Source organism: Pseudorasbora parva, chromosome 19 (assembly GCF_024679245.1).
Source record: "Pseudorasbora parva isolate DD20220531a chromosome 19, ASM2467924v1, whole genome shotgun sequence".
Lineage (NCBI taxonomy): Eukaryota > Metazoa > Chordata > Actinopteri > Cypriniformes > Gobionidae > Pseudorasbora > Pseudorasbora parva.
The window spans coordinates 34,649,133-34,666,053 of NC_090190.1; the positions used below are offsets into that span (position 1 = coordinate 34,649,133).

The 16,921-nt window shown below is 38.7% G+C and overlaps 3 protein-coding genes across 4 annotated transcripts in view; 1 reads left to right on the plus strand and 2 right to left on the minus strand.

The window, feature by feature from the left end:
- Positions 1-5,948, plus strand: part of oxr1b (oxidation resistance 1b) — a 77,329-nt gene extending 71,381 nt beyond the window's left edge. For both annotated transcript variants that reach the window (XM_067425966.1, XM_067425967.1), the window contains 5 exons: positions 33-152; positions 428-580; positions 693-788; positions 4,164-4,237; positions 4,320-5,948. In XM_067425966.1, coding sequence (XP_067282067.1) covers positions 33-152; positions 428-580; positions 693-788; positions 4,164-4,237; positions 4,320-4,455 — 579 coding nt within the window. In that variant the 3' untranslated portion in view covers positions 4,456-5,948. The remainder of the gene's footprint in view (positions 1-32; positions 153-427; positions 581-692; positions 789-4,163; positions 4,238-4,319) is intronic.
- Positions 5,949-7,395: 1,447 nt separating this feature from the next.
- On the minus strand, positions 7,396-12,794 carry sqleb (squalene epoxidase b). Its single transcript, XM_067426223.1, has 11 exons — positions 12,658-12,794; positions 12,099-12,312; positions 11,839-12,010; positions 11,165-11,261; positions 9,568-9,681; positions 9,288-9,459; positions 8,625-8,720; positions 8,278-8,420; positions 8,074-8,170; positions 7,762-7,849; positions 7,396-7,668 (listed from the first exon to the last, which is right to left on the minus strand). The coding sequence occupies exons 1-11, from the start codon at positions 12,730-12,732 to the stop codon at positions 7,455-7,457; spliced, it is 1,482 nt and encodes a 493-aa protein (XP_067282324.1). The 5' UTR covers positions 12,733-12,794; the 3' UTR covers positions 7,396-7,454.
- A 2,313-nt stretch (positions 12,795-15,107) lies between these two features.
- ccdc127b (coiled-coil domain containing 127b) lies at positions 15,108-16,608 on the minus strand. The gene is made up of 2 exons (XM_067425612.1): positions 16,481-16,608; positions 15,108-16,388 (listed from the first exon to the last, which is right to left on the minus strand). The coding sequence occupies exons 1-2, from the start codon at positions 16,599-16,601 to the stop codon at positions 15,706-15,708; spliced, it is 804 nt and encodes a 267-aa protein (XP_067281713.1). The 5' UTR covers positions 16,602-16,608; the 3' UTR covers positions 15,108-15,705.
- Positions 16,609-16,921: the final 313 nt, after the last annotated feature.

Below are 16,921 nucleotides of genomic sequence, written 5' to 3' on the forward strand. Positions count from 1 at the left end.
GCTTATTAGATCTTTCTCTTTCTATTACTTAGATCACAACCAAGGAAGAGGTGAACTCCAAGCACATAGTGAAGAGTGACCCAGAACCCGAATCATTCAGGCCCATTCTGAGTGAGCCCAGTGATCTGCTGCAACCCGATCAGATCGAGAAGGCAAGTTCTAGTTTATTTCGGTCCATATCTATATGTTGACCTCATCATATTTAACTCTGATGCACTATTGAGTAAGGAGCTTTTGTCTAGCTCTCATGGGACTTCCATGACATTTTCATTGTCTACCTGTGACATTTCAGTTATATAATTGGCTCCCAGTGGCCCTTATTTTTATTATTTTTACTTTAAAGTTACTTCCCATGTGCCCTTTCTGTACTGTCCTGATCTTTTGGGAGGTTTTTATTTCATTTCTGAGCTTGTACCCCAATCCTCAGCTGGCAAAACACCTCCCACCCAGGACGATCGGCTATCCCTGGTCCCTGGCATTCAGCACATCCAAACACGGCATGAGCATCAAGAGCCTGTATCGCACCATGCAGAGCCAGGACTCCCCGGTTCTCATGGTGATCAAGGACAGTGATGGACAGGTATGCTTGAGCTTTTGGGTTTTAGCTGAAGTGTATGGTTTTACATAATTGTTCTTGGAAATCTTTAGATTGTGAATATTGTGTAGATTCACACAAAAATTATTTTCGACAGCTGTTTGGAGCTCTTGCTTCAGAGCCATTTAAAGTCAGTGACGGCTTCTATGGCACCGGAGAGACCTTCGTTTTCAGCTTCTGTCCAGACTTAGAGGTGGGAATAGATTATAGACTATAGCACTATGTAGTATTTTTGCAGTAAAAATATCCAAAAACCACTAGGCCAGTGTTATATATTTTGTTCAGTTGAGTTCTTACAATATCCCAAATGCTTTCAACTATTTGTAAATTCTATTTTAACTAAGGAGCCGGGATGTCTAAGGGAGTCGCCTGTCAATTACGTCATATCTGCGTCACCCTCAGTTTCCGGTTTTATTTGGCAGAAACGCTTTACTCTTTGCAGTGTGCAACGTGTCACAGCAGGTTTAAACACACTTAAATGTATCTAATATGATAAACAGAGCTGCGTTACCTCATACTCATGACCGGAAAAGTGGACCACGACTCCGTCATAATAAAAGTCCCGTTGCGCGGGAGCCATGTGTTGCGTAACAATCGTTACTTCATAGTAAAGTAACGTTAAAGGTCCCATGGCATGAAATTCTTATTTTATGAGGTTTTTCAACATTATTATGAGTTCCCCTAGCCTGAATGTTTTCCCCAAGTCGCTAGAAATTTTGATCAGTATAAAACGAGTTCAGGCTGTCTTTCTCTGCCTTTGAGAAAATGAGAGCTCAGACGAGTTGATCTTGAAATCTCCTGTTATGACGTCATACCAGGAAAGGTTACCGCCCCTTCCTCTGCTTTGCCCGCCCAGAGAATTAGTAGAAAAAGGAGACAGTTTTATCAGTGGATGTCAGCAGCAGCACAGGCTTTACCATACGGATTCAACAGCACCGCCACAAACAGTGAGTAACTGTTCATTAATGCCTGATCTGTGATCAGTGAGTTCTGATGTGTAGCTAATCATTCAAGTTCACACAGATTTTCTTTCTAAATCGTTTAAAACTGTCAGTCCTGCAGCTGGCCGTCTTGATGCATCAGTGAATCAAGCCAGTGACTAAAACCATCAACTTCACATCATTTCTGTTAGCAGCATGAAACAAATCTGTTATTTAAATGATTAAACTACAGAGAGCATTCAATGAACACTCTTTTTTTATGTTCGGATAGGTCAATCACACGTTCGAATGACGCTGCTCATTATGTTCAACAGAAGCTCTTACTCTATTCATGTTGATGTCGTGTTTGTTGTTAGCTGTGGTGAAAGCATTTTGTGAGAGAAATAAAATTGCAAAGTTCACTCATGTTTATTCAGAGCTCTCAGATACAAACAAAATAAACACGCTCTCAAAAACTCGGTACAATAACACTTCCTCAACAATCCTTCCCCTGCTCCCGTCTCTCTCTCGACTGGCAGGGCTGCAGCTGCTCTGCTCGCGCCTGACTAAACCACGCCCCCATCCGCACGTTATCTAATTTTAAATGCAAAAATGTCAGCCAATCACAACAGTGGCTGTTTTCACTGAAGACTCACAGCAGACACGCCTCTTGAAACAGAGCATTCTAAACAGAGGGCTAATATCAGTATAGAAAAAATGCCTTTTATTTCTAAATTATAAAAAAATTTGATGTAAAAACCATACTATCAATATAAGTACACCCCAGGAAACATTATAAAACGATAAAACAACCCATGCCATGGGACCTTTAATAACCGCATCCATGAACACGAGTCCTATCCCGATTTGTTTCCACTGGCTGTGAGGTGAAGACCACATGTCCCAAGATTCTGAGCTCAAACTTGACGTCATCAAATTACGACTTTGTTTTGAATAGGCGCCCTCTAGCGGACGGAAAAATGACACAGTGCAGCTTTAAGGCCCTGTTTACACTAGTGCGTTTTTGTTTTAAAACTCTTTACGTCTGTCGTCTACATTACTCCAGTGTTTTTGACCCTTGAAAATGGAGACTTTTAAAAACCCTGCAGACTTCGTTTTAGTTTGCAAACTGGGGTTGCGTTTCAGTGTGAACGGACCAAAATGGAGACTTTTGAAAAGGTGTGGCTGCCCACATTATGCTACTCGATCACGACAATAGACTAGGCCTGCGTTTCCCCAAAGCATTGTAAACCTCAATTGATCGTAGAGAGCGTAGGTGGCTATTGTTCTACGAGCAACTTAGGCTTACAATGCCTCTCTCAACTGGTCTGTAACAGACCAGCCCCGACGACCATGTAAACAATAACATGGAGACGGAACTGCATGCTTTGCTGACTTTGTACAGTACTACAGCTGCCTATATGCACAAGAGCCCATGTGTGCATGAGTGGCCATGTGACATACGTTTTTGGTAATGTAGTGTGGACGGAGATCGTTTCCAAAATGAAGTGAAAATACCAGTAGAGATGAGAATTGGTTTCATTTTCAAAATGCCATTTTAAAATGAAAATGCACTAGTGTAAACAGCCTAAGTATGTTGATCTTAGATTTTCAGGTTGTCAATGAGTATGTAGTTTTATTCATGTATATTACAGGATTTAATAGTAATGGTATTATAAAGTAATATATTTATATTCTGTTGAATATTTAAAGTGTATGTCTGTGTGCATGTGTATATACACTGATGAGCCAAAACATTATGACCGGTCACAGGTAAAGGGAATATCATTGATCATCTCCTAACAAGTCTACATGTTAAGGTCTGGGCAGATCACATGGTAATCAAACCGTTCTCATAAACAATGTGTTGGATGTAGGAGAAATGGGCAGGATTAAAGATCAGAGAGACTTTGACAAGGGCCAAATTGTAATGCCAAGGTGACTGGGTCAGAGTATCTCTGAAAGGCTTTGGGTTGCTCCCGGTCAGCAGTGGGGAGAATTTACCAGCAGTGATCCAAGGAGGGACAAACCACAAATCGGCAGGGTGTTGGACGCCTCATCGTTGCATGAGAGCATCGAAGGCTATCCCTTCTGCTCCGAGCCAACAAAAGGTCTATTGTGGCACAATTCACACAAAATTCGAATGATGGTTATGGAAGGAATGTGTCACAACACATAATGCATCACACTCTGCTGCGCATGGGGCTGTGAGGCTGCAGGCCAATCAGAGGGCCTGCCATGACCCCTGCCAACCATCGACTGCGTCCACAATGTGCATGCGAGCATTGAAACTGAACTTTAGAGCAGTGGAAGAAGGTCGCCTGGTTCGAGACCCGTTTTTTTTTCCATCACATGGATGGCTGTAAACATGTGCATCATGTACCAACTACTAGCCGGTAGAAGTGTGTAATGCTCTGGGCAATGTTCTGCTGGGAAACCCTGGGTTCTTAGTGCCAGATACCACAGGACACCTTCAGGGGTCTTGTAGAGTCCATGCCTCTGTGGGTCGACGCTGTTTTGGCAGTACATGGAGGACCAACTGCATATTTGGTTATAATGTTTTGGCTCATCTGTGAGTGTATGCATATTGCATGTCTTTTTATACTGTCTGTTCCTGCCTTGACTGGTGACAATATGAACCTTTCTAGGTTTTCAAATGGACTGGTGACAATATGTTCTTCATCAAAGGAGATCCGGATTCCTTGGCTTTTGGTGGTGGAGGGTATGTAAAGAGAATTAGTTGCCATGCACTTCTTTAATCAGTGATTGAATGTCTCAATTCATTTTTATTTGTCTCCTTTTAGGGGTGAATTCGGCCTGTGGTTGGACGGCGACCTCTATCATGGCAGAACTCACTCATGTAAGACCTTTGGAAATCCAATGCTCTCGAAAACGGAGGACTTCTATGTGCAGGACATTGAAATATGGTCCTTTGAATAACACCCCTCTTCCCCCAACCTCACAGACTCGGTACGACATATAAAGGGGTTATGAGGCCACAACAGTAGACCCCCATAACTGACTGTACACCCTCCACATGGCTCCTAAGAAGCCCTGATAGAGGCAGAGCAGATATACAGTATACACTGCACTGAATTTCTGGAAATGGTCACCATGGGTGGGTCTTCTTCGCTGGTGTCCCAACGAAAGTTTCATATGAACACACTTTTTTCCCCATTTGCAGCCTGAGGTCCTCTAGTCTTGAGGATAAGGAAGGGCGCTAATGGCTGTTTCACAAAAGAAATGTAGCTTCAGACCTTCCCAGGAGTCATACAACAATGGGTTTTAAGTCCTACTACCTAGATCATCTGTAGCATTGCATCGATTTCAAGCACTTTTAATATCTTAGCTCAAAACCCCTTAAAATGCCTCGTTTGTGCACTCACACAGGCTCTATATAACCAAACACCACTATTTAAATGTAATATTCAGTACCGTGTTGCTGTAAAAATGTGGTGTAACATTGAAATGAATGTGTGGTGCCCTTTTCATCGATATGCTTTCCTGCAAGTCCTTTGTTCTGTCTGGGAGTGCTGTAGTTACGCCAGGAGAAAAATGCACATCTTTTAGGAAGCCTTTCTGGGGGGGCGGGGCATCTGAAGGACCATATATATACATATATAAATACATATAGCAATTATATATTTATACCTTTATTAGTGTACTGTGTACATAACTACTTCCCATATTGCTGTTATGTGTGACAGTGATACTGTTTGCGCTACTGTCCTTAAAGTATAATCTCAGTTGTACATTTTCCTTTGTAAATTTGTTCCAATAAATACATTTCTATATACACCCAACATTAACGCTAATCCAATGTGAACATGGAGTTGTTAGCAGGGAGTTTTCGTCAGGTAACCGGTCTCTTGAGACTGGTTCTTCTTGTCACTGGTAACCTGGGAACCATATATAAGGTGACCTGGGCGTTGGAGGGTGATGAAATGATTGGTGCAACCAGAGCCAGTCTCCGGGGCTTATGGAGGACTGCTGTCAGCAAGGATAAGAACGCCTGTTACTGCAACATTTACAAAGAGGCACCTCGACACAAGTTGCTAGAAAACAGAAAGTTAGCTCTTATATCTTAAAGTTGGGAAATGGCTCTTTTAGCAGTATTATGCCTTGAATTTTTAGGCCGAGAGATGGCAATTTCTCAATGTGGCCAGCTGAAAACATGCCCAAACATTTGACCCGACTGCGCGCGTCTGTTGTCAGAGCAGGCGTAGTGCTGTGAAGGTCTGATGCTCTCTGCATGCCGTGAGATCGTAGAGCTGAAGGACTGGGACGCCCCTCTGGGGCCACCTGCACATTTCTGGTCTTCCAGTATTTGATGGCCATGTGGAAGCTCTAAGAAATGTCATTAATACCCTCAAAGATTCCTAACAGAGTATGTATCATGTATTAATCACAATAAAGTCTATGTAGTAATGGTGTTTTTGTGTGTATGTGTGTGTGCATGAAGGAGACCGAAGTATAAAGTAAAGGTACGGTCACATTTACCATTGCTTGGTGAAATTTTCAATTGGTTTGTGAAAAATCTCCCTATGCAGATTTAGCAGCAAGTTCCAAATGGCCTCACAAATGATCATGTTGACCAGCAGAAAGCTGCTTGGTTTGAAGATGAACCCTGAGTGAGCGATGCACCAGTCATTGCCACACTTTTGACAATAAATGTTTTTTTGCCCACAAAAATGTTGTCAAATATGTGCTTGTCTTAAATTATGGTTGCGTTTACCGTTCCTCTGTGTTCTTTTGCATGCAAAATCCAGTTTAATTAGGAATTCACACACCTGAGAATTTCACATGAGCACAAAATATTTCCCAATGGAAATTCTGCATTAGGATCCAAATGGTGGGCCTACGGCAAAAAAAAGTGCTTTGTACGTCGCCACACTTTTGACAATAAATCTTTTTTTTTTTTGCCCACAACATTTTTTGTGTGACCTCATCTTAAATTGTTGTCACATCAACTTCATGCTTAACAACTTTCAATTCTTTACTTATCTACAGGATTTCATGTGAGCGCCAAAGATTTCCTTATGCTGATTTTGCATTTATCATTTTGGTCACATTCCTTGCTTCTTTGGGAAATTTTGGATGAAAAATACAGTACTTTCAATAGGAGTCCATGCTGTTGGGAGTTTCACTTGAGGGTCTAAGAGTTCCCTATGCAGATTTCGCTCATTTGTTCTTATTTTATTACTGTTTATTTGTTTTTTAAATAGCAAATGCCCTCGCACCCATCTGTTCGCCCATGGGTATGCTGGTCTGAAAACGAGTTGTGTTCATTGTTGGCGTGTTGATATTTTGAGGCAACAGAAAACGACTGCGCCATTGACTAACAAAAACCTGGTCTAAATTCAATACTGCAGTATTTTTTGTTTTATTTAGAGCGTGTTAGTAATATGCGCTTATTGGCGAGTGCACAATGCACGTACACTCTGCTTGTAACACACAAGGAAGCGCAGCAGCACACAAACATTTTTAAATATTAGAAGTAAATATCACAAATTATGCGAGCAGGCTTTTAAAGGGAATGGGAAATGACTCTGATTGGTTTATTGCAAGTTCCTAAACACCCCCATGACTCACTAAGAGACTAGGTGCAACCCTTATGGACCATGAGCCTGACTGTGGTTTTGTTTTTTTCCTTTAAACTAGCAAAAATGGATTCATACAAGCCCACAGTGCACCTGCCCCATGCACTTCAGATCGTTAAAATAGGGCTCATAATTTGCTGTTTTTTGCACCATCATGTAAACCAACCTTAAAAGAAACTTTATTTAGCAGTTTTAAGTACATGTGGATTCTGTAAAAAGCATATAATTGTATGTAAAATATTTTCAATATAAGTACTGCATATACGTTTTAAACCAGGATTTATAAACTAACTATCATGTTGTCTCATGATATGATACAAAATATCAATCAGTTAACATTCATCGCAAAGGCCTACAAAATCTATAAAAGTGGTATTTACATTCAGAAACGATATGAGGGAATATGATCGCACATGCACGATAAAGAATTCCCACGCTCCTCAGCAGCACTCCAGCTCTGTCCGGGCTTACCTCTGCCTTCATGTTTAAGTAGACCGCATACAATACAACGCCAAAGAAGTGACCAATCAGTGTCATGGGGCGGGGATTCAGCCTGATGATTGACACAGATGTTTGATATAGTATGCATACAGTAATTATGTACATTTATAGCTACTGGTTTGATTGTAATGAATTCTGTACTTACACAGACAGCAGCCCAACTGGCCCAGAGACACACTCCCCTCCCAGCTGAAAATAACACAAGCAGGCTCTTCTGAGATATAATATTGAATCTGCAAATGGAGTAGACAAGTTATGATCATTTGCAGTGATTAAAATGGTTTGACTATCTATATTATTATAATCAGCAAGTGTTTATGGTGTAGAGCAGTCAGTTACATAAGGGCCAGTCTTTGAAGATAAACACTTGGCTTATGGTAGAAGAGTTCCCTCTAGTGGCAACATAAATATTTTCCAGAATTTAAAAAAATTCAGAAGAATAAAAGCAGATGCTTACTGTCTTTTGAAGCAAACAACTCATGCAGTGCCTGTGCTAGAACATCCACCACAAATGAATGAGACGCCTTCCGCTCCCAGTGGAATTTCTGTTTAGCCTATGGACGGTGTGGTAGAATAATAATACACTGACTGTAAGAGAATTGATTTAATGTTTCAATATTTGTAATTCTGGTTTATCTGAATAAAACCATAGGCTTTTAACCTGCAGTAAGGCAGTGTTGTCACTGAGATCCAGAACATTCTGAAGCAGATTTCTCCAAATCATGACATCACTGAGTGCTACGCTCATCCCTCCGCCCGTTAAAGGATGCCTCATATTATAAGCATCTCCAAGAAGCATGACTCCTGTCAAGAGGACAGATAGATCTATTTTAATATAATTCGGCTGTATTGATCTACACTTTATTAGTCTATGACATAATCAACAACAAGTTACACTACCTGCTTAAAAAGAATAAAGCTTCTTTGTAATTAAATCTATAAAGACTACAATGACAAACTGTAACTGCTGCATCTCTACCATATGCTGTATGTATATTGAGCAGTTACCTGGTTTATTGACAGGTGATGATGGCAGAAAACTTGCTGGCATGGATTTCAGACGGTTATTTTGTATGGCTAATAAAAACGGCCCCTTTAAGTGATCTATCACAACAAAGCAAAGAAAATTAGCTCAAATTAGAATATATATCAATATAAAATCATATAATTTTGGCCTCAGTATTTACCTAAGAAAGTACTGGGTAATATAAGGTAACTACATATGAAAAGTTCAGATGCAAAAGCCTCTAAAAGCTTCTTCGGTCGAAAATAAGATAACGATACTGAGTGAATGCTGTCTGCATTAGTATATGTTCATAAAATACTTTCACTTCAAACTAAATCCCAGCAGACGGACTTAGAGATCTGAAGTCTTCATATGTTAAGGTTAGGTTTAGGGATAAGTTCTGGGTTAGTACCTAGTTATTACAATTATTATAATAAGTACATATATGTATATGTAAATGACTGTAAAATAAAGTGCTTCCACTTTTCTATATCAGCTCATGTATGTGGACTAAAATCTAAGTTTAAAGAAACAACTTTGATCATTAAAAAAAAAAACTTCAGGGACAGACCTGAGAGTGAATAAATGATGACAGAATTTTTTTATTTTGGGGTCAACTATCCCTTTAAACGCACTCTTATTGACAGTGATATTACTTCTCTGACCTGGCAGTTGTGGATGGATCTTCTCAATCATGTATTGGCTCAGGTTTTTGGGGAGGCGTCCCCGTATGTCGACCAGAACGCGTGTGTCAGTGGAGGAGATCTGGTAGATCAGAACCGGGCCATGGCAGCTCAGAACTAGTTCAGCATAGTTGGGCTTGTACTGAGGAGAGTTCTGAGGAGAAAACCAATGTAATAAAATTAGTGTGCTGTGTAAATTTACTTTAAGATTTATTTCAAAAGAAATAAAAAAATTATACTATTACACCAGAGCACCTGATACCTTCATTATGCAGCCTACAAAGTTAGAACAGATCTGAACCCTTTCAGAGGCCAAACGCTTTCTGAATTCTGACAAACATCCATCTGCCACCACCGTTAGAGGGGCACATAACCTCTGCAAAACAAATACTCATCTTAACTAGTGACACAATTTTCCTAATGAAATACTTAAAACACAGGAAATACAGCTATTTAACAACGTTGTAATGTTAAGGCAATCCTCAAAAGAGATTTATGAGGTTAGGCTACAAGTAAAAATGTAATCAAAAATGATCCCTGCTGTTTATACCATATTATGATTTTTACACTCATTCTTAAAGTTAGGATGATGAAGCTACCCAAATATTTAATATTATTGGTTATAAGGGATAGTTCATCCAAAAATGAAAACTCTGTCATTAATTACTCACCCTTATGTTTGTTTCAAACCCATAAGACTTTTTGTAATCTGAGAGTTACGCACCACTCAAACGTGCTGCGTAACACACGAAAATGAACCTCATTGGTTCTTGAGGAAGCTCAAACATGCTGCATAAAGCTTGGGAAATACTCTGTAAGAACAACTAAATTTGTTTCTCAAGGTGGCAAGAACAAGAACAAAGTTTTTTCTGGCCGGTACATTGCATAATTCACAAGAATAGCAGTTGCTGAACATCTGCGTTTCTCTGCATTAACCCACTTTTTGCCCACTTTAAATGTCTGTCAATCACACAATAGTTCTCAGACACCCACAAGAAAAAAGTTCTGCTCAGGCAATGTGTCGAGAACAAGTTGAGAGAACTCCCAAAACATGGCTGCGAGAACAAAATGACCTCATTTTGTTTTTGCAGCCCTGGAAGCGAGAACTTTTTTCTCTGTTCTTGTGGAGTATGTTGCAGCCTTAACATGAACCTCATTGGTTCTTGAGGAAGCTGAAACATGCTATGTAACACACGAGAATGAACCTCACTGGTTCTTGCAGAAGCTCAAATGTGCTGCGTAACATGGGAAATAACCTCATCGGTTCTTGCACTTCAAACGAACATGATTGTGCAACCGTTTACCACAGGGGTGTCCAATCCTGCTCCTGGAGCGCCACTGTCCTGCAGAGTTTAACTTCAACCCCATCAAACACACCTGAACCAGCTAATCAATGTCTTACTAGGAATACTAGAAAGTTCCAGGCAGGTGTGTTGAGGCAAGTTGGAGCTAAACTCTGCAGGACCCTGGCCCTCCAGAACTGATTTTGGACAGCTCTGGTGTAACTGATGTGAGTTGATGAATGTTTATGTGAATAAAAACCAAAATTCAATTTGTTAGTCATATAAAGCGAATTTTCTCTTCAGAAAATTTGGACTAAACCGCTCCATTCATATGGATTAGTTTTACGATGTCAATATGTCAGTTGTGTAGCTGTCTATGGAGGGACAGAAACTGCTCAGATTTTATTAAAAAGATCTTTATTTGTGTTCTGAAAATGAACGAAAGTCTTCAGGTTTGGTACAACATGAGGCTGAGAAATTACTGACAGAATTTTCATTTTTGGATGAAGTATCCCTTTAACATAGAGTATTTTTGAAACATTATCAAAATGTATTAAACGTGGTCTCTTGACTAACCTTTATTTTTCCAGAATGTTTGTCCTTGTACTGAATGCCTGTGACACAGCCATCTTCTTCTTCAAGGTATGTCACAGTGCCTTCAATGAACCTCACACTCAACAAACACCAGGTAAATATGTTGTTAAAATGTATATTATAAGTAATTTTTTAAACATTTAAGACTTTTTCCAGTTTGGGGAATAACTATTTACATGTAACTAAATTACATTATTAATAACAAAATAAATGTAACCATAATCAGTTACTGTGAAAAAATTGTGTACTTAAGTTACAGTTACTTATAAAATTGTTAATGATTTTTTTGTACAAATCTAGGATATGTTGAATAATATTAATTTGCTGCTTTGCCTGTTTTTGATGTGCACGATGCCTCCTGATATTAAAGGCCGTTTAAGCAATGCCATTCGGATGCTTTTGATTGGTTCTTGTTTGAATATTCTGAGCACCACATCTGCCAATTACATTAATCCACATTGCTGCTGAAAGCTTTAGGCTACAAACTGTCTGCCACCATAGCGAGTGATAAAAAGGCATACTGGAAATTAGAAAAGTAATAAAAAAAGTAATCAGTTACATTACTTTAATAAAGTAATTTAAAGAGTTAAATCGGATAACTTATTACATTTCCAAAGTTACCTTCCTAACACTGAAGAGGCATATATTGGTCTTACTTTGACTCTGCCAGTGCAGCTCTACGCAGACCCATGATAAAGCGACCATGGTGGAAAGCTCGGCCACATTGAGTCTGATCTTTTGAGTATGGTATCTCCACAACCATTTTACGTTCAACATCATGGATGATATAACCATTCACCATTTGTGCATCCATCTCCTCTACTGAATCTATAAAAAAATAAAGATTATCTTTATTTCAAGATTAAAATTGGTGGCAAGTGCTCAGGCTAGAATATACAGTTAAAAAGAAACTCACTTTTCAAGCCTAATTCTTTGAGAGCACAATATCCACCAGGCTGTAGCAATTCACCCACTATTCTGTCCGGCTCTCTAAGGTTCCTCTCGATCACTGTAACTTTTCGCCCATCTCGCCCAAGAACCGCCGACAACGAGGAGCCCAAAACACCGGCCCCTACAATGATCACTTCAGGTTCTGGGGCAACACAATCTCCAGTGTTGGTGGTATTATTCTGTAGAAAAATAATAGATAGACATCATAATATATATATATATATATATATATATATATATATATATATATATATATATATATATATATATATATATATATTAGATAGATAGATAGATAGATAGATAGATAGATAGATAGATAGATAGATAGATAGATAGATAGATAGATAGATAGATAGATAGATAGATAGATAGATAGATAGATAGATAGATAGATAGATAGATAGATAGATAGATAGATAGATAGATAGATAGATAGATCTAAAACACATGTCACCGCGATCATATGTAGGTCATTATCAAGCATCACCATATACTGTACACAGATCTTTCCACAGTCATACCTTAAAATGTCGTGAATTAAAGATGAGCATACAGAGAGAATTATTGCATCTGTATCGGCGGAATATTGAAATCATGACATCAAAGTACCAAAGTAGGTTAACAGAGTATTACATGAGGCTCTCGCGTGGCATCAAATGTATTAACCCCGCCCATTTAATCCAGTCATCCAATCATATCACTGTACGGTAAGATCAAGGCTTGCGCCCTTTTTAACATGCTGGACTAAAATAATATAAATGAATACATTTTATAATATTATGTGCAATGCATAATTCTTCCAAGTGAATAATTTATGTATTTATTTATTTATTTTATTATAGCTAATTATTTTATTATATTAATTATTTATTTAATTTAGCAAACTGCAAAATACAGTTGTCACCACCTGATTATAATTAATCACACTGTTAGTGGGCTACAGATTGGGCTACTTATGTCATGTCTGTGTGCCCTTGTTTTGTTAGCTGGACTTTTACTTTGCCTGTGATGTTCTCCAAAAAATAAAACTGCACTCGGGCTCAACCTCAACTTTCCTTCAGTGGATTTATACATGACACATTTGCAGTATTCCCACAGTTTAAACCACATGGTCATTGGTTCAATTCGAGTATAGTTTAGTACCATAAAACATTTAATCTCAACAAAAATTAGTTTGATTATTATTTTGGAAATTCAGAAATGGGAGTAAATCTTAAACCTGATATTAAAATGTAAACAATACTAAATACTAATTCTAGTGTCAGTCTGGATCAAACATATCCTGATTTTTCAAACATGGCCCTTTCCAGCTGCTCTGATATTCCTTTGGACACGTGCATTCAGATCATTCATTTTGACTGAATTGAAAGAGAGAACATCATGGCTTTAAGAAGAACAATTCACTGAAACAAGCAACAACATGCTTCTGTTATAGGTCTGGTATGTTGTTAAGCAACTCATTATGTTATGCATACTGTATGTATTTTTTATCCTAAATCTAAATTCTTTTAGAACTTTATATAATATGTAAGATTAATCTACCTGTAAGAATCAAAATACACCGAAGGACACAATGCTGTTATCTGTTGATAAATGCTGTTGTCCTAAAATCTTTTATGGCTATTCACCCTAAACATTATATTTAGTACCGGTTAAACTGGTTCTGCAAATGCAAAGCTTATTTAAATTCTCACCCCATTGGAGACAAGAGCTGGCCTGATTTTATGTGTTATGTGTTTAAAACTCCCCCTAAGTGATTTAAATGTATGATATCAAAACAATTAAAAATCTAAATAATATGTTATTAGATATAAGTAGGCAGTTTATAATCCTTTGATGAGTTAGTTGACATGTGGGGTGTTGCTTACAGTCAACAAAATGTCTAAATGGACATCCAAATAAAGTTTTACCAGAATTGTATGTTTCTTTTAATCAAGTGGCACTTTTTTCATCAAATCTGAAATTAACATTTTCATCCACACCATGCAGGAAAAGGTCACACATTGACTGATTCTCAGTTTCTGGCCTCAACAGTGTCAGAATGTAGGTCAGATCATGGATGACGTATGGAGTTTTTTAAAGTATTTAGTTACATATTCATAAAAACTGACCACTTGCACCTCATGAGTCCTAAAAACTTGAGGTAGATACAAAATGAGGTAGGTACATTTACTGTATGGTATTTACACTTACAGTATTTACAAACTTACATTTCTCTTCCCACTAAGAAAAGAATATAATATAAAATTGGATTTCATCAACTTTATTGGCAATGACGTCTTTTAAAACACAGTACATCATGTTATTGATAGATTCATTTCCGTTCTAACAATATCACTTTTTTGCCTGCGTGTTAAGTATAGCAGCCTCAGCTCTCTGGTGTTGTTCAAGAGCGAGCTGCACTTTCCAGTGTCTGAGATACAGCCACATGAGACATCCATTCTTCTTGTGGTCTGTGTTGAGATACTCAGCACAACTGCGATCATTCTTAAAAATATCCCTGAGATCGTTCTCCATCTCCAGATGTGCAAAATGGGGCTCTTTGGCTGTTTAAGCCATTAGGTCTTCCACCATCCTCAATCTCCTCGAATAATGCACAAAATTACTGCAAAAGACAACCTGTCTTTGCTCCAGCCCCTTTTGTACTATTTTGAGAGCCTTTAAAGCCTCTTGCTCTTGGTCTTTTCCTTTTTTCAGGGCCTTGTTGTATTTTAGAGCTTCACATTCACTGTCAGAAAAAAGGTACATTGCTGTCACTGTGGCGGTACCCTAAGGTACAAAACTGAAAAGGTACACTCTAAAAAATTCTGAGTAAAACAACAACCCAATGTTGGGTCAAATATGGACTAACCCAGCAGTTGGGTTGTTTTAAGCAAATATTTAACCCAACCACAGGATTAAAACAACCCAATCGCTGGATTAAAAAAACTCCAATTGCTGGGTTAGTCCATACTTGACTCAACATTGGGTTAAAAAAAAAACCCCGCATTTTTTATGTACATTTAAGGTACTAATTTGCACTATTAAAGTACTGATATGTACCTTTTAAGGTACTAATATGTACCATTTAGGGGTAAGTAAGGTACAAAGATGTACCTTTTCACTTTTGTACCTTAGGGTACCGCCTGAGTGACAGCACTGTACCTTTTTTTCTGAGAGTGTTCCAACTGAATGTGACAATGTTTTTCCTCAAGTTTCTGACTCTGTAAAGCCCTTTCCTTTTCAAACTGCTTGGACCAAATCCATAAGAGAGCAAAGAAAAAGTAAATGAAGTGTAGTTAATAACAACACGCAGTAAAGGGATATATAAGATTATTATTAGATATTAAATTTAGTTAAATATTCATAAAAACACCATTTGCATGTCATGAGTCCTAAAAACTTATTTTACAATAATAAAAATGTAGATATTCTACTGTGAATATGGTGGTTTAGACTTACTGTATGTACAATGTTCTTCCCACTAAGAAAAAAATATACCCAAATTGAATCTCAATAACTTTATTAGCAATGAGGTCTTTTAAAATACATAATTGTATTGATATAGATTAATTTCTGTTCTACCAATGTCACTTTTTTGTCGGTATCCCGAGTATAGCAGCCTCAGCTCTCTGGTGTGTTTGAAGAGTGACCTGCAGCTGCCAGTATCTGAGATACAGCCACATGAGACTTCCATTCCTGCGCTCATCTGTGTTGAGATACTCGGCACAACTGCGATCGTTCTTAAAAACATCCCTGAGACCATCCTCCATCTCCAGATGTGCAAGGAGGGGCTCTTTTGCCGTACGAACCAGAAGGTCCTTCTCCATCTCCACCCTCCTCGCGCGAGGCACCAAAATACTGCAAAAGGCCCTTTGTCTTTCCACCAGCCTGTATTCTACTTCCTTCAGAGCCAGTGAAGCCCTCATCTCTCGCTCCTTTTCCTTTTGCAAAGCCTCGTGGAACAGGGCGCCACCCGGTCCTCCGTGACGCAATCTAGATCTATCGTTTTCTAGAGCTTCACGCTCCAACCTCAAGCCTTGACGTTCCTCCTCGAGCTGCTGGCTCTGGGATGCCAGGGCTTGACGGTAGCCGTGTGCCCGCTGCTTTTCTTTCTCTAGATCAAGCTCGAGCATTACTGTTTCTCTGCAGTTTTCAGAGAGCGTCTGTCGGTACTTCACATCCAGGTCCTTCTGGATTGTCTTAACGATTTTTTCGTACTTGACCTTGGCCTCATCAATTTCCTTTTGAGACTCCTTTGACCAGATCCATCCTAAGAATCCATCCCCAGGAGATAAAAATACATTTAATTAAAACATTAATTATAACATACATACTAGGGAAATAGTGTGGTGTGGTACTTACGAAAGGCAGCGAGCCCCAGCATGGGCACCAGGAGAGCATAGTTCCACTTACTGCTGTCCCCACCATCACCCTGCCTCTCTGGCCTTATATTCCAGTCCTGAGGGTCATTCAGGTTATTCATGTGGACTGCAGCTGAAAAATAAATACACACTTATAAATCAAACTGATTCAAACATATAATAGCTATAAAAAGGGAAATGCTACTACAAATACTGTAAACTAAATTCCCATTTTTAATGTAAAATGATGCATTGTCCTTATGCAAACATAATGAAACTGATGTAGCATTCCCATTTAATTCATAACTAGAAATTTGAGCAGCTCGAGATCTTATCTTAGACACTTCCAGTTTCCTCGACATGCATACGCGACTTGGCTAATTATATTTAACTAAGAAAATGTTCCATTAATCATGAACGCACAATACATGCTGGCAATACA